We start from the raw sequence: 19,727 nt of genomic DNA on the forward strand, positions 1-19,727 counted from the left end.
GAACTTGTATAGTATTTTTGCTTTTATTATAAAAATGCACACACAACAAAGATTGTCAGTCCGTCACTTCTTGGCTCTGCCTGCGTTCAGCACCTGCTCCTGAGCAGCCTTCTTTGCTTTCACCATCTCGACAAGTTCCTAAAAGGAGAAGAAAAGTGGCGTTTCAATCAGGAATTCGATTTGAAAACAGGTAAATAAAGCCAGTGTTAGCAAAATTCCCTGAAATCACGTATTTACAATAAGCTCCTAGGGCTTTTAGAAAGTTTCCAAAGTTTGTCATTCCTCTTAATAATTCCGGCTCCTGGCCCCATAACTACCAAGACACGGAAATAACAAAAGACACATTTTCCAATTAATAGACAATCCAAGTGCCAGCTACAGAGAAGTCACTGTGTAAGATAACGGAATCTAGGCGCTCAGGTCGCCAACCTTGTATCGTTTCATGCAGTCCTTCTTCGTCCTGCCAGGGACTGCTTCTGCTATTTTTTCCCACCTTTCAGGCGTGTTTACTGGGTAGGTCTTCAAAGCCTGTTCCAGAAGCTTCTGTTCTTCCGTTGTCCAAGGGGTGAAGCCTGTGCATGGACCTGTGGAGGAAGAGTTTGTACTTGGAAGCTTTGTCCTGGCTCTCGGCACGCTTCACTGAGGAGCCGTTTTGTGCACAGGTGGATCTTGGTGATAAAGTACCCATTTCCATAAGGGACATCTGATACCCACAGAACATTCTAGGAAACCTCTGTGTTACTGGGAGAGAGAGGAAAAGAAACTTGAAATAGGAGACATCCCCCAAGTATTTCAGAGGCTTTTTTGTTGCTGTTCTAGTACAATCCATTCTGTTCTTACCTGACCTTTTTTCATGCCCTAATGACATTTAAAGGCACAGCTCCATTGGACTAATAACTTATAAAGATTTCTGCGAAGTTGGTTCCCTACAGGCTGGGGAACAGAGCTGCCTCACAGAGCAAAGTCTATGCTGATGGCTCACTGGGAGCCATCCTTGTTTACCACTGGCAGGAGGCTTTGCAGCGCTAGGCCAGGTGCAGTGTTTAACCCACTGTGTGGGGTCACTGCTGAACTCGGTAGCAGTTCCTGCAGGTGGTGTTTCAGCCAAACGTTTGTATCAAAACATAATGCAAGTTTCAGAAGCAAAGACACTTGGCTCCTTAAGGATGCAGCATTTATCACTACTTCTGTAGGTTAACATGTTAAGCAGTGAAAGGCTGATTTGAATATACTAACAGATGAATTACTTCAGACCATGCAATAAATATGCAGTAGCGATAATGTATATTAAAATTACTTTCCTAAAAAGAAAAAAAGGAGGACCTCCTTCAAAACAAGCCACAGAACTCGTGTCTATTTGAAGGCAGACTGGGAGCCCTGCATTCCAGGGAGCCCTCTTACGGTCTAAAACCCCTCAACATAAAAACAGCCAAGCTAACGCCTTGCTCCAACGCTCTGCTACAGCAGAATGACTTTGGCCCTCCACGGTGGGCACCTGTCTGCTAGCTGAAATTTGCTTATAATAATCTAGACCAGGAGTGCTAAAGCTGGGCCTGTCACAAAACAGACAGCTTATCATGTAGTCAGCCACAAGTCCAAGAACACCATGGGGGCTGATCTGCAAGCCATGCCTGAAAGTGGTTCAAGGAAGCGAACCCTGATGGTCTTAATAAGACCCTCTAACAGGGACCTACAGGGAACAAGATAAGCACAGCCCTTTGTCCAGTGGCACCTGACCTGCAGGAGTGATGGCTAGCTGGGTGAGTCTGCTCGTCTGGACAGGCCTTGTCAGCACACACGGCTCAGCCCGCCTCTCCGCCAGAGAAACACAGGTCAGTTACCTTCAAACCGCTCCGAAGGGGTGGCGTTGTCTGCTTGAGGCACCACTCCGTGTTCTTTCTTAAATTTATCAAAAGCCTTTTTGTTTATGTCATCTTTTTGATGAGGATCTAAGAAATGAAAAAAAAAAATTAATATGTAACAGACCATCTCATGCGGTCTTTCCTTAGTTGCGTTACTTTAAAAATGTCTTGGAGATAAGGTCAAAACCAACCCACCAAGTTTTTGGAGACTCTTTGCTTTGCTAATAACATCTTTGGCAGTTCTTTTGACTCCCGAAGAAGAATGTATGTTCATGTAGTTGGCGATGACTTCCCATCTAGAGCGACCGACAGTCATTTCATAGTAGGAAGGAAAATCAAAAGTCAGTACATTTTTACCACGGACAGGTAACAATGTCTGTGCTCTAAATTAGTGGTCTAATTTTGCTACTATAAATTACTATTCTGGACAATTTTTGCTTTTCATGCATATAAGTCAACTATACATCACTTTATATAACTTGGTATTAGTTTGTGTAAAACCTGACACAGTTTTGTACAAATTAGCAGAAATAAAGCCATACACGCACACTGGGAATGTTAAAACACAGATAAGTTCACTTGGGTGCAGTAGTTTGGAAACCCATTCCACCCTTTTATGCTGGAATTTCAAAATTGGTTTACCAAAATGAATCCATTAATTCCATTTTTCACAAACCTTTCAAAGTGCCATGGCACCTGAGAAAACAGATTCTGAAAAGCACCTTACACTCGCCATGAGCAGAATGAGAGGCCATCTCCCCCAAGCTTTTTGAGGAGCTCCAGCTGGCATGCAGCAGAGAGCGAGAACAGGAAAGGGAGCTACGGTTCACGAAACCCAGCAGCAGGTTCGGTGGACTTGGCCAACGCGCCGTCCACCGCTCCCACCTCGGTAGTTACACGTGCATGTCTGCTGATGGAGTGCAAGACTGGCAAGTATAGCTCACATGGGCTTCACCTCCACGGCACAGGGTCTGGTGCAAAGCCCATCTGTGAAGGTCCTGCTGTGACCGGTGCGTACTGAGAAGACGCATCCTGAACACCAGTACCTTGAATTTGTCCCGGCAGGGAAGAGGTTCACCGCCTTGATGAGCAGTTGCAGGTCGTCCTCCGACCAGTTTCTGCTGCCACTCCCGCCTCCGCCAGCCGACTTCTCTGCATTCTTGGATGCCTGTCGCATTCGAGCCTCAGCTTCTTCCTTCTCTTTTCTAATCTGCTCGTTTATTTCTTCTATCTACACAAACACCACACGTCAGTCAGGGACTCGGGCCTTGCAGCCTGCGGCTTGTGGTCCTCAGCTGTGTCATTTTCACTCCGACTGCCTCCTGCCAGGCTGTCCCCCGCCCCATGGTGGCATCTGCTTTTCACTCTGGCTTCCAGCTGGCCCAGGCTGAGGAAGCAGAACCAACCAGTAGCCTGCCCCACCTGGAAGCTCTGTAGTCCCTGGGCCACTCACACACAAGGCCATTTCAAACATGTACGCTCATATGCCTTGGACCAAGAGTAATCTTACTCTTTCCAAAAAAGCAAATGGTACAGCAAAAAGATCTGTTTTTCCTTCAGGTTCTACCCTTTACACCTATGCTTCTAGTCTATTTCACAATTCATGACAAGAAAAAAAAAACCACCTTCACTTGATGTTCCTGCCTCACTCAACTGCGATCAAGGCACTGTCTTAGAATCCTTTCTCCCCTTCACGCCCCAGGTGAGTCAGCAGGGCCGTGGAACGCCAACTGTGAAGTTCTCCCAATTCCACCATGACTTTAACAGTCCAGACAGTGTCAATTTCTAACTAATCACTTTGCATCTTCGGCTACGTACTGCCCACAGATGCCAGGTTAACAGTATCATGTTGAAGTCTCTGACTTGCAGAGCTGCAGTAATGGAACTGTACTATTACACAACCCCTCAATTTCACTTTGTTCTTCTCAATCAACTTCGTTTCCCGATCCTCTAGAGTTTGTTTTATGACTTGTTTAATTGATGGCTACGGTGGTAACAGTTTTTCCATTTGCTGGTTTACCACTCAGATGGCCACAATGACTAGGTCTGGACCAAACCAAACCCAGGGGCCTAGAACTCTGTTGGGGTCTCCACGGGAAAGGGACCAAGCAGTCGGACCATCTGCTGCTGCTGTCCGTCAGCAGGGAGCTGGGTTGGAAGTAGAGCAGCTGGGACTGAAACCAGCACTCACACAGGATGTCGGCCTCGTAGGCCACGGTTCAACCTGCTGTGCAACACCACCAACCCCTGCTCCATAGTTTTATGGTTCTTGCTGTTTCCCAACCTTGAGTTTAAACACGGTCTTCCAAGGCCAGTTTAAATCTTTCACTGAGCCAACCCGACCACTCACATGCAGACCCAGAACATTCCATCTAGCCAACGGCATTCACTTGCTGGAGCCCTGCATCTTTCCCAGGAGGCCGTTCAGCGTAACTCCTGCTGAACAGTGAGGCTCAATGCATCAGGCACTTCTCCAAGAGCTTTGTTCTAGGGAGCAGATACTCAAATCTGTCCAACTGAAGGCCTGTGCAAATACTGAAGGAATACTTAATGTGCTAACACAAATGCTAAGCGTGATAAACATACACCACTGGTCCCACTTAACACTAAACAGAATGCTCCCTCTTTGCCCTTAGCAACTGTATCAGGCAGTGCAACATCACGCCGGGAGGCTGAGAGCCGACTGACTGCTAGGAGAGGCAGAGAGACACTCCCTGTACCTGCTTCTCGAGAGCTGCTTTCCCCTCTTCCTTTGTACAGGACGTGAGCGTTTCATTCAGGCACTGTAAGCTACGGAGGAAATGAGACAGAACAACAAGACAAAGGATGAAACTACTGCTGAGCCCAGAAGATTTCAGCAGGAGTCCTGAGGATATCCACCCACCTTGCTAGTTCCAGCCGATCGCAGAGTTTCTCCACTTCTTCCATCATCTTAACGCGCTCCGCCTCGTTGTCGGAAAAGTGATTCCAGGTCTGGAAGCACAACACGTGACATTTCATCTTGGATCTTCTCCCTCAAAAATGCACCTGACAGAATTCTAGAACCTGCGCTCCTCCAGGAGGTAAGAGAGGTGTCTGCCTGGGCAGCAGGGCCTACACACTTGGGACTTCCCTCCGCAGGCGCATCAGCACAGGGCTGGACTGGAAGCAGAGAGGAAGGGCTTAGAACCGGGGGCTCAGTCATGGATGCCAGCGTCCCAGGCTGCGCTCAACCCACTGTGCTGCAGTGCAGGCGCCTGACGTCCATCTGTGCTTCCCATGTGGGCAGCAGGGCCCCACCTGCCTGAGCCATGTACTGCTCCCCACGGTGCACACCAGCCAGAAGCTAGGTGGAAAGCAGAGCCAGGACCCCAAGGAAACGGGATGCGGGCAGCCCCAGATGCCCGCCCACGGCTGAACTTGACAAGATGGCACAATCCAAAGGGAGATATTAGCAGACATTCTTGTTTCATTCCTTAAGCAGCCAAGGTGACAAGGCTGGGCCAAGGACGACACTGAGCACGTCACGTGGATCTCCCAAGTGTGCAGAGACTACACACGTGGGTCAGCTGCTGCTGCTTTCCCAGGTGCGCTAGCAGTGAGCCTGACAGTGCGTGGAACAGCAAAGACCTGAACTGGTGCCCAGAGGAGACACTGGCATTGCAGATGGCAGCTTAACGTGCAGCACCACAACGCCGGCCACGCTCCAATGCTGCCTTTACCATAAAAGTTTCTCCAGGCTTTGAAAGCACTGTTGGCTTTCTTCCTGTGTGTGTGGTCACTCCTCTGTTGGCACCTTAAGCACTAGGTCGTCAGGGTCCTTCTCTACATGCCCGTCCCTAGCCACGGAGTGCTGATCTAATCACAGGTTTGTGGCCTGGTGCCATTACGACGTGGACGAGCAGCGAAATATTTTGTTGTAAGACATGTAGGAAGCATTCACATACTTGCTGAGTTGAACTACGATGATAAAACACAGTGTTCTCTGAGTGGCAATGTATATTTTAAACTTCACTCATTCTTTGATTTAATGCCATTTAATAAGGAACAATACTGTTCTCTGAATCTACCAGTTTAAAATGTAAGAACATCTCTTGGACAAAGTTACATTTCCAAACTTTTGGGGTATTTGAAAATTACTAGCACTCACCAAAATGACAAACATTTCCTTAAGTAAAAATGAGGTCTTTTCAGTTCCTAAAAATGAATAACTTTGAAATCTTTCTAAAATGAAAATTCATTTTCCACTGTTAGGAAGCAAATAGTAAAACCAAATTGTGGGGCTGGCATCGTGGCTCAACGGGCTAACCCTCTCCCTTCAAGCACCGGATCCTATATGGGTGCTGTTTTTAGTACTGGCTGTTCCACTCCACTGTCCTGGGCTTGTGGCCTCAGAAAACAGCAGAGAATGGCCCATGTGCTTGGAACCCTGCACGTGCATGGGAGACCTGGAAGAATTCAAGCTTCAGGTTGGCTCAGCTTGAGCTGCTGTGGCCGTTTGGGGACTGAATCAGCAGATGGAAAATCTTTCTGTGTGTCTCTCCTTCTCCCTGTAAACCCACCTTTCAAATAAAAATAAATCTTTACAAAGCAAAAAACACAAGGCACCAGTGGGCTGGTGTCTCCAACAAATCACTGGCCAAGGGGGCTGCTGGCCTGGGACAGAAGCACAGGGAGAGGGGGAGACCCACAGGGGACGGGGAGAGCTCCCTGCAGTCCGTGTGCCGAGCGTACCTGCGTCCCAACCAGAGAAAGCAAGCACAAAGACACTGCTGGGACAGGGACGTGGAAGCACAGACTTGAGTATCGGGATATAAATGCCGACTGAATACTGATCTGGGTTGGTCAGTTCAGCAAAAGTTACTTTAAAAGCACATTTGCATTTGAGGTGAAACGCATGCACCTGTTTCCTGATGTGTGCACAGCGACGTACCTTGCACGAGTTTCGAAGCTTCTGCCGTTCCTTTTTGATGGCTTTTTTTTGGATCTCTTTCTCCTTCTTTGCCAACAATGCTTGTTGCCGGACTTCTTCCTCTTCCTTCTCCTTAGCTAACCGGGCAGCCTCTAATTCAGCTTGTCTTTGCTTTAAAAAAATAAGGAGTAGGAGTAAAATCATTTCCAGAAGAAAAGCAGACTTTCCCAATGCTGCATCATTTGACTCAGAAAAGGCAATGTTTTAAAAAGTTAAGTTGGAGGAGAACAATGCCATGAGCCGCTGGACCCTGAAGGCCGACCTGGGAAAGGCAGCTCACTGTTTTACAACACATGCTGGACAATGCAAAACAGACATGCCAGAACTCAGCATGGTATTAGAGACATGGGTGGGAAATGACGTTTTTCCACAGTAAGAATCGGTGGGAAGGAGGCTCTGATTGAATGAATCAGCTGTCAGGATGTGTTCCCGTAACACCCACATTGTAAGTTTGGAGAAGCAGATGCAAAGTTGAAAGCCTTTGAACATTTGAAGTCCAACTTGAGCAATTATCATCTTACTTTTTCCTTAGCGTCTTGCTCCTTCCGTTTTGCTTCTGCCTTTGCTCTCTTCTCTGCTTCTTTCTTGGCTTTTTCCTCTTCCTTGAATTTTTTTATCCTGGGGTCACAGCTATACGCATTGTCTACCAAGAGAAGTTCAGCCCGTCAGTCTCTAACATATAACTAAGGAACTGGAAAACAAACAGCCATGGTGAGTATACCAACCAACCAACGTTCGTATTCTGTTCATTTCTTCTTTTTTTCTTTGTGCCCTGGTTGCTCTGTTCTGCTTTTCAATCCATCTCCTCTCATCACGACTAGAAAACAGAAAATACGAACGATAAGCAAACTGTGGATAGAACATATTCTTGGAAAGCACAAGACTTTACACACTTTGTGTGCACAAGGCTAAGATGCTGCGCCGTTCCTCCTGGCAGAGTGGTGGCATCGGGTGTTCTTGGCTAATGCTCGGGATACTGCTGAAGAACCCCTCTCCTCACAGCGAGAACAAAATCAAACCCAGGTCAAGCAGTGGCAGGAGAGAGAACTTGCTGAACGAACAGTCATACTTCCTTCTTAAGCAGACGCCACCCAGTAACTTTTTGGCCTCATCTGGCTTAACTTCTGACATTCCACAATACCAAGTGTCAGCAAACTCATTAAGAAAAAAATACGTACAAAGAAAATACAAAAGGAAACACGTGGCATCAAAGAAGCAAATCAACAATTTCATGTCTGGGTGCGACTCACACATACCATTCCGCCTTTTCCTTTTCTTCTTCGTCTAGATAAGAGAATTCTCTCCAAGAATCAAAATTATACCTAGTTTAGACAGAAATGAAACCAAGACAAAAAGTTGGAGAAAAACAAAACGTGAAGAGGCAACGATGACAAGCACCCGGGTAGGCTTTAGGGGGTTGCCCTCCCCTCCTTTTTGGTACTGGACTCTCGGATTAAGCTCTCTTGAACCGCCCCACGCCCTTCACCCTTTCAATGAAACTGCATTTGGTATGCAAGTTTTCCCACCTTCATCTTTGCTAGTCTGTCACTGTCAAGCCACAAGGTCACTGGAGGAGTGATCAGGTAAGAGTAACTACTGCACAGCTGACAGAACCAACTCTTATTTCTGTTTCACAGTGGTAAGAATGCTTTCATATTTACAGGAGATTGAATGAGAAGACGCAGCACATACAATGTCTGGTAAATACTCAACTTTTGATAGTGTGCTTGACATGACAGCCATCTTTATTAACAGAAAACAGAAGGGGAAAAAATCATAGAAGTTTAACCATCACATAGAAAATGACCAGAATTATGTCAACCCCTTCTTTCATTTTCTTTCACACTGCTTTTGTTCAATGGAATGCCATCCATGCCCTAACTCATGTGACCAAGTGTTCACTGAACATTTCACTCTTAAAAAAATGGCAGCAGAGAAACAGTGGATTCACTTACCAGAAAGAATAAAATGCATCTACATCTTCAAACGAGGAATTCATGTCACCAAGTTTAGGGACATTTTTTTTATTTGACCATCTGAAATATTAAAAGCAAAATTCAGCTCACAAGCCCCTTTTTTCCTTATTTATTTTAAAACATTTACTCATTTTTACTGGAGAGGCAGATTTATAGAGAAGGAGATAGATCTTCTATCTGTTGTATTTGCCCCCTAAAAACCCCAATGGCCAGAGCTGAGCCAATCCCAAGTTTCCTCTGGGTCTCCCACGTGGGTGCAGAGACGCCCTAGCATTTGGACCATCCCCCACTGCTTTTCCAGGCCATGAGCAGGAAGCTGACACCAAAGCTGGCACCATATGGGTTTTGGTGATTGCAGGTGGAGGATCAGGCTGTTGAGCCATGGTGCTGGGCCCTCGAACTGTTTACATCCTATAAGCAAAGCTCTCTGGAGTCCGTGACTATAGATTCTGATCAGGGACCAGCATGGACAGCACAATTGCCTGATCCTCTGCTTACAGCCCTGGCATCCCAAATGGGTGCCAGTTAGTGTCCTGGCTGCTCCACTTCCCATCCAGCTCCCTGCTTGTGGCCTGGGAGAGCAGTCGAGGTCGGCCCAAAGCCTTGGGACCCTGCATGTACGTGGGAGACCCGGAAGCCGCTCTGGGCTCCTGGCTTTGAACTGGCTCAACTCCAGCAGGCGCAGGCATTTGGGGGAGTGAACCAGCAGATAGAAGAAGATCTTTCTTTGTGAATCTGTGTTTCCAATGAAAAGAAATAAATCTTTTTAAAAAAGAAAAGAAACTCTGATCAGAAGAGGAGGTCCTCACTCACCTGGAATTCCTTTCAAACACAGGGGAAAACACTTCAAAGAAATTGTCCTTTGCTTCACTTTTCGAAGGAACAGAGTTATCAAAAGTGGGGTCAATGCTGTTGAACGCTCGTCTTTTCACGGGATCAGACAACATTTCATAAGCTGAGGAAACAAAGGTGCAAGGTCATGGACCATGTCTTCACCCGCCTTTTGTTTTGACCTCCAACAAGACTAATATCCTCCCCTCTTTCAGAATAGTTGTCAAGTTTCTTTCTTTCTTTCTTTTTATTTTAAGTTGTCAAGTTTCACATGTAAATATTTGTGTTTGTGAGGGAGGAAGAATTTAGCTTAAGGAACAGTTTTTGCACTCCTGGATACGCATGTCCTTAACTCCCTTTTACAGCTAAATATTCATCTTTCAGGAAAGTACATGATTCTAGAGAACATGGGATTTCTAGAAATTCACTGTTAGACTTCTGGACTGTGACTGTAAAAGATGGAAGGATGTCAGATTTCCCAAGTGGCCCCAGAAGGGTAAGTCTGAAGGATACACATTTAGGGGAAAAAAAAAAAAATCACAGTCAAGGCAACACTGATGACAACGGCTATGGAAACGGCCATAAATAGTTGTTCTTAATTTATAACTAGCAAAACACGTAACAGCAGCATCGGAAGAGGGAAAAGGTTGGTCCCTGGGCAGGAAAGGCACCCCGGAAGCCTGTTAGATGCTGACTCTGATGGGCAGGGGAGCGAGGGGCCTAGCGTGCATCTCTAACAGCTAGCCACCTGCTGTCTCCTGATGCTGTGGGTGGGGGCGCGACTCTGGGGCTCTGGGGAGAAGACTAAAAATAATCTGATGTAAAATGCATGGGACAGTTGATCCACCCACAGCAGGCAGTCGTAGCAATTCTTTGAGATTCCCAGCTCTCCGCTTACCTTTAGTTATGCAAGTGAAGTAGTCGTTGTCACCTTCTTTGATTGGCTCACCAGCTGCTTTCCGTTTGTCTGGGTGATGTTTTAAAACCATTGCTTTATCTACAAAACAATTCGTCATTTTAGGCAGCAAAATGGAAACTAAAGAGAGACCAAATAGAAACCATTTCTAGCACATCATTTCCAAAATCCTAATGCCACCTAACAGTCCTTCCCTTCTCCACGGATGCGAGAGGTATCCTCTATCAGAGTCAATTTTACCAAGGCTTGCTTCAAACCGAGCCTTGGCCTGGACTATTTTTAAAAATGGGTATGTGTTTTTAATATATCTGATGTCAACTTCTCCAAAGTACTAATTTTTTCACTTTTTTCCTTCATCTAGTCTTAACTCTTTCCCAGTTAACTTCTTTATTACCTACACAAAAATGTATTTCTTGGGCCCAGTGCTGTGATATAGTGGGTAAAGCTGTCTGCAGTACCAGCATCCCATACGGGCACTGGTTCATGTCCCAGCCGCTCCATTTCCAACCCAGCTCCCTGCTTGTGGCCTGGGAAAACAGTTGAGGACAGCCCAAAGCCTTGGGACCCTGCACCCATGTGGGAGACCTGGAAGAAGACTCCAGGCTCCTGGCTCCGGATTGGCTTAGCTAGGACAGAAGATCTTCCTCTCTGTATGTCTGACTTCCAATAACACACACATACACATGCACACACACACACACATTTAACAAGGTGAGAGCTTTTCTGTAGGCTTGGAATACACCACAAGAACTCAAAGGATGTCAAACACTATTGCAGTTAAGTTTTGATTACGTTTGTTGTATCAATAACCACAGACTTCAAACACTAAATGGGCAGTTCTGCTTCTGGACTGAAGTGTGAACACAGTACGTAGGAACCATGTATTTTTATAGTGATGGAGGTAACAGAATGACAACTTCCTTTTGAGTAAACAAACCTGGTGATACAAGCTTTTGGCTGCAGAACAGTCAAAATTAATTTCTATTATGCCAATGAAAATGTGACAGAAGCAAATGTAGGCATCTTTTAGAATTCATTAAGTATCTTAAATATTTACAGGAAGAAATCAAGATTGAGGAATTTATCTTAAAACATCAATTATTTCGATAGAGTTAAAACATTCCTAATTCATAAAATTACGTGTTGGAACACATTTGGTATTGGTATGCTATTTTCTGATAGAATAAGGCTTTGCAAATAGTTTTTCGTGCCAGCTGAACTTTCTGGACATTTATGTATACCACATGACTGTTCATACGCATCTACATGTTTGCCTAAAAAAATCATGGCAACCTTTTAAGAAATCCAATCATGGGTTTAAAATACTATAATAAATTCCTCCACTTTATGAAAAAATATTTCTTATGATTTCCATAAATGTCACCATTAATGGAGAACATTCTGGGTTTATCACTGATACTAAGTCTGAATTAGCATTTTCACCATCAGTTCTTGCTCCGTCACCCTCCCAAGTACACGATTTTATTTTCTCAACTGGTCTGGACTCCCTACTCCCCTTCCAGAAGGCCACCGTTTTACCTCCTCTGACCTCAATATCCATTCTCTCCAGTGGAAGGCAGCACGTCCTCCTAGGATACAACAGGCAAGGAATCACCTCCACCTCTCACACTTCACTCATCGGAAGAATCGACTACAGAAGGAGGTATGCCCATGGGAACGAAAAAGGGTAAGACACGGAGGTTCATCCGGGAGTGGGGTTCTAGAAAGCATATTATGAGTGGGTTCCCAACACTTTTCTCCCCAGATTTTTTTTTTCTAATAGATTTATTTTTTTATTTGAAAGATGGCTCTCTGTGTTCACTTTTGCAGCACATCTGGTAAATTAGGAAAGGTGGAGTTACAGAGGAAGAGAAAGCAAGTGCTTCCATCTGCTGATTCACTCCCCAGTGGCCACAACAGCCAGAGCTGAGCAGATCTGAAGCCAGGAGCCAGGATCTGGGCCTCCCACGTGGGTGCAGGGTCCTAGGACTTAAGCTGTCCTTTGCTCTTGCTTTCCCAGCTGGACAGCAAGTGCAACAGCCAGGACTTGAACCAGTGTCCATTCAGGATGTCTGCACCATAGGCAGAAGCTTAACGTGCTACACCGTGGTGCTGGCCCCATTTCCCCAATTTCTACCATCAACTAAGTCCCAGGATTCCAAACTAGCATGCAAAAGCTCAAACAACCAGGCAGCACCCCCTAACAGCAGCTGCCATACGTTAGGGAGAGGCAAAGCTTGCTGTGGGACTCGCCCACCCTGATCCCTCACCTCAAGAGCTCACACACAAAGCTACAGGGAAAGGTACTCTGTGCTATGGCAGCTAGGAGCAGTTCACACTCTCACACATGCTGTCCCGCTGGCAAAGGATAACATTTCCTGTACCAAACGGCACCACTCACTTGTTGTACAGTCCCCAAGTACTTACGAGCTGCTTTGATCTGTCTCTGGGTAGCTTTATATCTTACGTGGCCAAGACCAAGAACCGCATAATGATCTTGGTTCTGCAAAGGACAAAAAGGCAGCCAAGGTTGAAATGGAGCGATGCGGAACAGATGCTATGCTTTGTGTTCTAGCCCCTCCCTCCCATTCCCCAAATCCCATGTCTCCCCAAGTGACACTTCCGTACTAGGAACGTAGCATGAGGCTTTGTCGGCAGGCAATTTTGGGAAATCTGAACTATTACTTAGCTTTCACAATCATCTGTATGCAAATAAACTTAACACTCCAAGAAATGTGGCAATTAAAAAAAAAATAAACAGAGTCTGCTGCTGCAATCTATCATTTTCCAAATGCACCTGTCAACAGGTACAGCCACCAACATCTAGCACACAGGGAAGGATTACAGCACTCCCCCAGGACGGGCTGGCGCACAGGGGCAGCTTTGGAGGCGTCAGGCAGTTAATGTGGTGGGGGCTGCAGGCTGGGTGGGAACTGTCCAAGAACCCCCCGCCTTCCCGGGATGGGAAGGGCCTGATGGCACATTCTGCTTCGGCCAGGCCAACATCAGAGGGAACTCAGAAGCGGAGGCAGAAAGTGTAGCGAAGGGCTCCTGGCTCCCAGCTGTGCATCAGCTCAGCTCCTGCCAAGTGGGGAATGAACCAGCACATGGAAGAGCTTCGTCTCTCCCTCTCTCTGTGTAACCCCACCTTTCAAACAAAAATAAATTCAGTATTTTTCTGTTGTTACTTGCAAAATGCTTCCAAGTAGTGCTGGGAACGCTCAGGGTTGTTTTTTCTGACTTCTCACCCCTTCCTGGTTACACGCCTTCTGCCACTTGGCCCTGCAGCTTCGGGCTGATTCCAAACTCCCCCCACCTCACAAGGCGTCCACCTTGGAATGCTACTCCTCCCTTATCCACTGCAGGCCATCCACACTCTCCCTTAACTGTCTACCTGACCTACTCGATGCTCAGCTCTTCCATCACCCCCCTCTGCCGGACATTTCCTGCCACATGTTCTTGGTTATGCCCTTGTCTGTCGGCTCACTCAATGATAAGCTTCAAACGAGCAGTGACACGAGGACCCTTCAAAGAGCTCACAGGAAGAATGCTTTGGTGAAAAAAAAATGTTTTTTAAGCTCATGGATTTCTGTAACCTTTTTGGAAGACACCTTATAACGTTTTGTTTAGCACGGTACCTATAAACACTTAGAAGTGTCTGGGTGGCTGGTGGTGGAGCGCTGCAGCTTAAGCTGCCACCTGCAAGTCTGGCATACCATGTCGGAGCCCTGCTCATGTGCCTGGGGACGCAGCAGAGGATGGTCTAAGCAGCCCCCACAAGCCCCATGCTAGATGGATCTGAATTCCTGGTTCCTGCCTGGCCCCAGCCTGGCTCTTGTGGCCATGTGGGGAGTGAATCAGCAGATGCAAGATTTCTGTCACCCACAGTGCCTTCTGTGTCATGGGTGCTTGGTTCCTATTTAATGAGCTGATTAACACAACATGTGCATTACCTTGCCCTGATGCCATCCACTCCTTTCCACACCAATGTCTTCTTCCTCTTCCACATTGTTCTTAACATTCTCAACGCCACCTCCTTAAGCTACTACCCCCTGTGGTTTGTATAACCCAGCTCTGGGAGATGTTTCTACTCCCCTCTTACCACATCACTTCCTAATCTTCCTTCAACTCACTGCCATCTTACGCCTTCCCAATCTTTTTACAAGCACTGCTTTCAGTCACACTTATCTCTTGTTTGCCAAATCCAGTGCCTTGAAATTTTCTCACGCTCTTTGACGGACTTTGATTTAAAACAGCGAAGCTGGAGACTCGGATTCCTTCTGGAGACTTTCTTTCCTCCTTAGTTTCTATAGGAGTGCAGTGCTTGGTGGCCGCTAAAGTTTTGTTGAAATAACAATGGCTTTTGTTTTTTTCAACTTCTTTCAGCCACCCTTTGCTCTGTCTCCTCTTCCAGTCACTTAAACATCCATGTTCTTTAATGTTCATTTTACTCATTAAAAAAAAAAAAATTTTTTTGAGAAACAGAATATGCATGTGCGAAAAAGTATAAGATTGCTCCCAATGGCTAAGTCACCCCACAGATGTCACAACAGCTGGCACTGGGCCTGGAGGAAGCCAGAAACTGAAAATTCACTCCAAACAAACCTGCCACATGCCCAGCAAGGGTCCCAAGTGCTTGAGCCATCACCCGCACTGGTAAGCAGCTGGAATCAGACGTGGGGCAGGGAGTTGATTACAGCACTTGGCTGTGGAATGTGAACTGTCAGGATAACCACCTGCCTCACTTCTTTTAGCTTGAAATTGACAATGCCAATATAAAACTTTTGAGTGCATCTTTAAATAGCTTTACACATGAACCTTCATTTTTTTTTTATCTTGCAAACGCTTTAAGAGATAGAATCCCTATTTTTTAACATTTATCACATATCAAGCACTCAGGGCTTTTAGTTATTTACTTGCAAAGGAGAGATAGAACTATGCCCAAATGTTGATTTCCTCCCCAGATGCCTGCAACAGCTAAGGCTGGGGCCAGGCCAAAGTCCAGAGCCCAGACCTTGAGCAGGGTGGCCCGTACGGCTGGCAGGCAGCCAAGGACTTACACCTGCTACCCCACAGCTTGTAAAGCCAGCAGGAAATGGGAACGGGAAGCTGACACAGCATTCCCATTCAGGCATCCCGACCTAGGAGCTGGCTGCCCCAGTAACATCCTAACCCTTATGCCAAACAACCGCCCTGCCGTGTGTATACACGAACTGGGATCCTTTGAGCTCTCTGCACTAGAGACGGAGTCCAAACACAGAGACGTGTGGTCATTTTCTCTCAGGGTCCCAGTGCAGAAAAGAGCAGGTCGAATCTGGGCACTCCAACTCCACAGCACGCACAGTATGGCAGCAGCGCCAACAACTCCAGCGTTACACTCATCTGTCTACATCCCTCTGCCTGATGCCATTCAATCCTTCACCATCTCAGCTACTGCCAACCTGCCGATGACTTCTAGAAAGGGACCCTCTCTGATGTTACACCTGGACAGGACACAGCATGGCACAAACACACGGCCTTGCTCTGTCTCCCAGGGCTGTTCTGACCTCACACCGGAGCAGGTCAGGCCCGTGGAAAGGCTAGAGGGCTTCTAAACACCTTCCTCCTCGGGTACCACAAAGTCAGTGTTGGCAAGACCTGTCATTTCCACCCCCAAAAGAAGCCACGCTGCTGTTCCCTCCTCCAAATACAGGTGCACTTCGGTTCACACTGTCACGGGGAGGGGAACATTACTTTTCCAGCAGGGAGCTGTCTCCTCCACCAGTGCCGAGCAATCTTCTGTACTGTTCAGAGAATCACTGTTCCAAAATTAGCTTGGAAACTCCTGGCGTCTCCCTACCATACCAGAAATAACATTTCCTTTTAAACTCCTTTCTTAGCATGCCACGAAAAAGGGACACGAGTGCGTGTGGTCTGCAGCGCCTTCCCCATCACCCCGCTGCACCGGCCCTACTCCTCTGTGAAGCCCAGAGGGTAGCCCGTATTCTCGTACCCTTGTGTCCCTGCTGCCTTTTCTTTCTGCACCAACTGCCATTCATATCCTTGTAAGACCATCTTGAACGTGTGTGTGTGTGTGTGTGAGAGAGAGAGAGAGAGAGAGAGAGAGAGAGAAAGAGAGAAGAGAGAGGGAACGAGCATGCAAGAGTAGCTTTCCCAGATTTCTGTTGAACAGACAGTATCCTACGCTGGACACCACCCCATTCAAGGCTTGGCGACATGGAGCTTCAACACGGTTCCCTTCTCCATCCACCCCAAAGCACGGTTCGCTGAAACTCCTGAGAAAGCTGCTTTGATCTGCACAGACGCCGGGGCGCTCTCACCTTCCAGTCTTTGGGGTCGAGGGTTTTCAGCATGGGGAACTCTTCCAGCTGCGGCTCTTCATCTTCTGATTCCTCTGATAACTCTTTCTTATCCTCCAGTTCCTGAAAAGAGGCAGAAGCATTTCTGTTTCTCCTCTTAACAAAAGCTTCAAACCATCTTCCCACAGGTTCAACCGGACAGAGTGTTGAGGCTGTGATTGAAAGTGTGAAGAGAGGCTTCAATGCATTGCACGGAACACATCTGCTTCAAGACAACAGACTTTCTCAGGAAATAAGAGCAAAAAACACAGTGACTTGAAACCGGGCCATTAAGGCAATGACTCAGACATCCGCGTTACATGGCGACTGGCAAGCAACCACAGTGTCCTAGGGTTTGCGGAAAATTCATTTACTTTCTTCCAAATCAAACATCTGGGTTTACAGTGTATTTAACCATTCACCTTACAAAGCCTGCACCATGTGCACAGTTAAGTCCGTACTTTCCCGAGGCTATGAAAGCAAGACAAAGATAAAGCCACAGAGAATGACACAGTGTTACCAACAGCTGGCCCCGGCAAACAAAATTTCAAATTTCCAATCTCAAGTTGAAACAGCTCTTAAAGTTTTAAGGATTCACTAACAACGATCTCCTTCCTCCTGGACCCAGGTGGTTTTCCAAGCAGCTCAAGGGGCGTGCCCATGTGCTGTAGTGGCACCAGCTCTGGATCCGATGCCCGAGGCCTCAGGTGTGCGTGTGGGTCAGACACACAGTGGCTGACTGTTTTGAAATGACTCAAAGATGCCTTCAACTACAATACGGGCGTTAACTCACTGTGCAACTGCCCACCAGCCATCCAAGAGCTCACCTGCATCAAACTCCTACTGCAAAACAGTGAAGTTTCCTTTCCCACCTAATGGCCAGTGTACTCAAAAGCACACCCACCCACCCCGACCTCCCCAAGTTTGAACTAGGTTGGGAAATGAGGATCTACTCAATCCGAGCACATTCCCGCCTGACTACGTGGGCGTGGCTTTGAAAAGCTGCCTTTAACTCCTTTCCCTCTGGTAAGGGGATCCAGGGGTGCACAGAAACCCCAACCTTCACAGGCACGCTCACCAGAAACCTTCAGGCCTGGGGGTGAAGGCAAACGCTGGACGCTTACAGGGACCCAGGACTGTCCCCCGGGGCTGCAGCCAAGGCAAGCTGCACCTGCCGTGACTCCCTTTCAAACTCTACACGAAGATGGGAAGGGAGGTTTTTCCTCACACCATGCAGAGCCCACACTGCTCGAGCCAAGGGAGTTGGGGGGCAAGGCAGGTGTTTAAATGGGGCTCTGGGTAGCACGGTGGTGGACGAGCCCAGCACGTGGAGGTGTTTGTCTCTGCCCCGAGATCAAGGAGCAGCTCCCAGGGATCTCGCTGGGGACGCCGGAGAATTCGCACCCGCCCAGCCGGCGATCGTGACTGCACCAGGAACACGCCTCTGCCCCCTCTCCCATCACCCTCCACCCAAACTGCAGCGCCAGGGACCACAGGGCTCTCCCGGGCAGCGGGGACGCGGGCGGCTGGGCACGCACCGGAGGTCAGCGCGCGGGTGATGGCGGTGCCCCGGCCCTCGGCGGCACTCGGCAGCAGCAGCATGATGGCGCAGCGGCTCACGTCCCCGGAGCAGGGCGCTCGGCGTCTCCTCCGCGTCTACCTGCTCCCCGCCCGAGCCTCGCGCCTGGGCTCCACGACGCCCACGAACCGGCGCATGGACACGACCGCTAAGCACTTCCGGGATGGCTCCGGCGTGGTGGTGAGCTCACCCCGGCCTGCGTGTGCGGCGGCCTGGGTCCTGCCCTGACTCCCGTCCGGTCAGAGACCGGCGCGCACGGAAAAACGGTTCCTACGCTCATCAGTTCCTCCTGCTACCCTCCCACATAAGGATTATTTTCCTGATCCAGGTGAAATGGGGTTAAGAACTTCGACAAGTAATTCTTTTTTTGAGGGCCTGATTCTTCGTTTGTCAAGCTGAAGCTCATCGCCGAGTTTCCCCTTCGCTCCACTTGTATAAATGGAAAAGAGAAAGCAATGAGCTAGTATTGACAATGACGCGTAAATTCCTATAGAAAAAAATCTCGTGAGTTTGTGTATACTTTGATAATATGACAGCAATTAACAGTCACTGTGTTGTGATTCATGAAGCCATATCCTCTCTTATAATACTCATCTGGAGAAAAAGCTGCCTTTATTTATTTTTATTGGAAAGGCAGATATACAGAGAGGAGGAGAGACAGAGAAGAACATTTTGCATCTGCTGGTTCACTCCCCAAGTAGCCACAATGGCCAGAGCTAAACTGATCCGAAGCCAGGAGCCTCTTCTGGGTTTCCCACATGGGTGCAGGGTCCCAACGCTTTGGGCTACCCTAGCATGCTTTCCTAGGCCACAAGCAGGGAGCTGGATGGGAAGTGGAGCAGCTGGGATTAGAACCCGTGCCATATGGGATCCCTGCAGCAGATGCAAAGCAGAGGATTTAGCCACTAGGCTACTGTGTTGGGCCCAAAATTTCTTGTTAGATTATAGCCCTAGGCCAGCCACGTTTTACCCTATAAGTGATTGGAATTTTTTTTTTTCGAGATTTTTGGAATTCTAGTACTCTGGAATTTAGTTAATTGTTTATCATATAGTAAGCTAAAGGGTGTTCGGTGTATTCTTACTGAGTACATTTTTTTTTTTTTAAAGGATTGATCACAGAAGGCAAAACCAGCTCAGGAAACCAGAGGAAGCAGGCTCATCCCCAGTGATCTCTGGAACAGATGGGGCAAAACAGACTTTGTGTGTCGTCTTCTGCAAGGAGCACCAGAAATGAACACATTACTGCCTCTGCTTATGTTTTCATACATTAATTT

At 47.4% G+C, this 19,727-nt stretch overlaps 1 protein-coding gene across 2 annotated transcripts; it reads right to left on the reverse strand.

The window, feature by feature from the left end:
* Nucleotides 1-3: 3 nt before the first annotated feature.
* Nucleotides 4-18,631, reverse strand: LOC121166977 (dnaJ homolog subfamily C member 2-like). Of its 2 annotated transcripts, XM_040996309.1 has the most exons (17): nucleotides 18,413-18,629; nucleotides 16,857-17,047; nucleotides 12,964-13,039; nucleotides 10,519-10,617; nucleotides 9,603-9,744; nucleotides 8,769-8,849; nucleotides 8,070-8,135; nucleotides 7,539-7,630; nucleotides 7,335-7,456; nucleotides 6,775-6,924; nucleotides 4,747-4,835; nucleotides 4,583-4,652; nucleotides 2,909-3,093; nucleotides 2,058-2,158; nucleotides 1,842-1,949; nucleotides 430-584; nucleotides 4-138 (listed from the first exon to the last, which is right to left on the reverse strand). In XM_040996309.1, the coding sequence occupies exons 1-17, from the start codon at nucleotides 18,474-18,476 to the stop codon at nucleotides 64-66; spliced, it is 1,866 nt and encodes a 621-aa protein (XP_040852243.1). In that variant the 5' UTR covers nucleotides 18,477-18,629; the 3' UTR covers nucleotides 4-63. The 2 variants fall into 2 exon arrangements, with proteins under 2 accessions (XP_040852243.1, XP_040852244.1); XM_040996310.1 differs by lacking the exons at nucleotides 4,583-4,652; nucleotides 4,747-4,835 and having other exon boundaries at nucleotides 18,413-18,631.
* Between the last annotated feature and the right edge of the window lie 1,096 nt (nucleotides 18,632-19,727).

Source organism: Ochotona curzoniae, unplaced genomic scaffold (genome assembly GCF_017591425.1).
Source record: "Ochotona curzoniae isolate NIBS_2020 unplaced genomic scaffold, NIBS_Ocur_1.0 patch276, whole genome shotgun sequence".
NCBI lineage: Eukaryota > Metazoa > Chordata > Mammalia > Lagomorpha > Ochotonidae > Ochotona > Ochotona curzoniae.

Coding starts and splice junctions, on each gene's coding strand:
- LOC121166977 (XM_040996309.1), bottom strand. CDS start 18,476: ATGCTGCTGCTGCCGAGTGCCGCCGAGGGCCGGGGCACCGCCATCACC. Junction 9,745..10,518: donor CTTCACTTGCATAACTAAAG/GTAAGCGGAGAG, acceptor TTGTTTCCTCAG/CTTATGAAATGTTGTCTGAT. Junction 6,925..7,334: donor AGCAAGACGCTAAGGAAAAA/GTAAGATGATAA, acceptor ATTTTTTTAAAG/CAAAGACAAGCTGAATTAGA.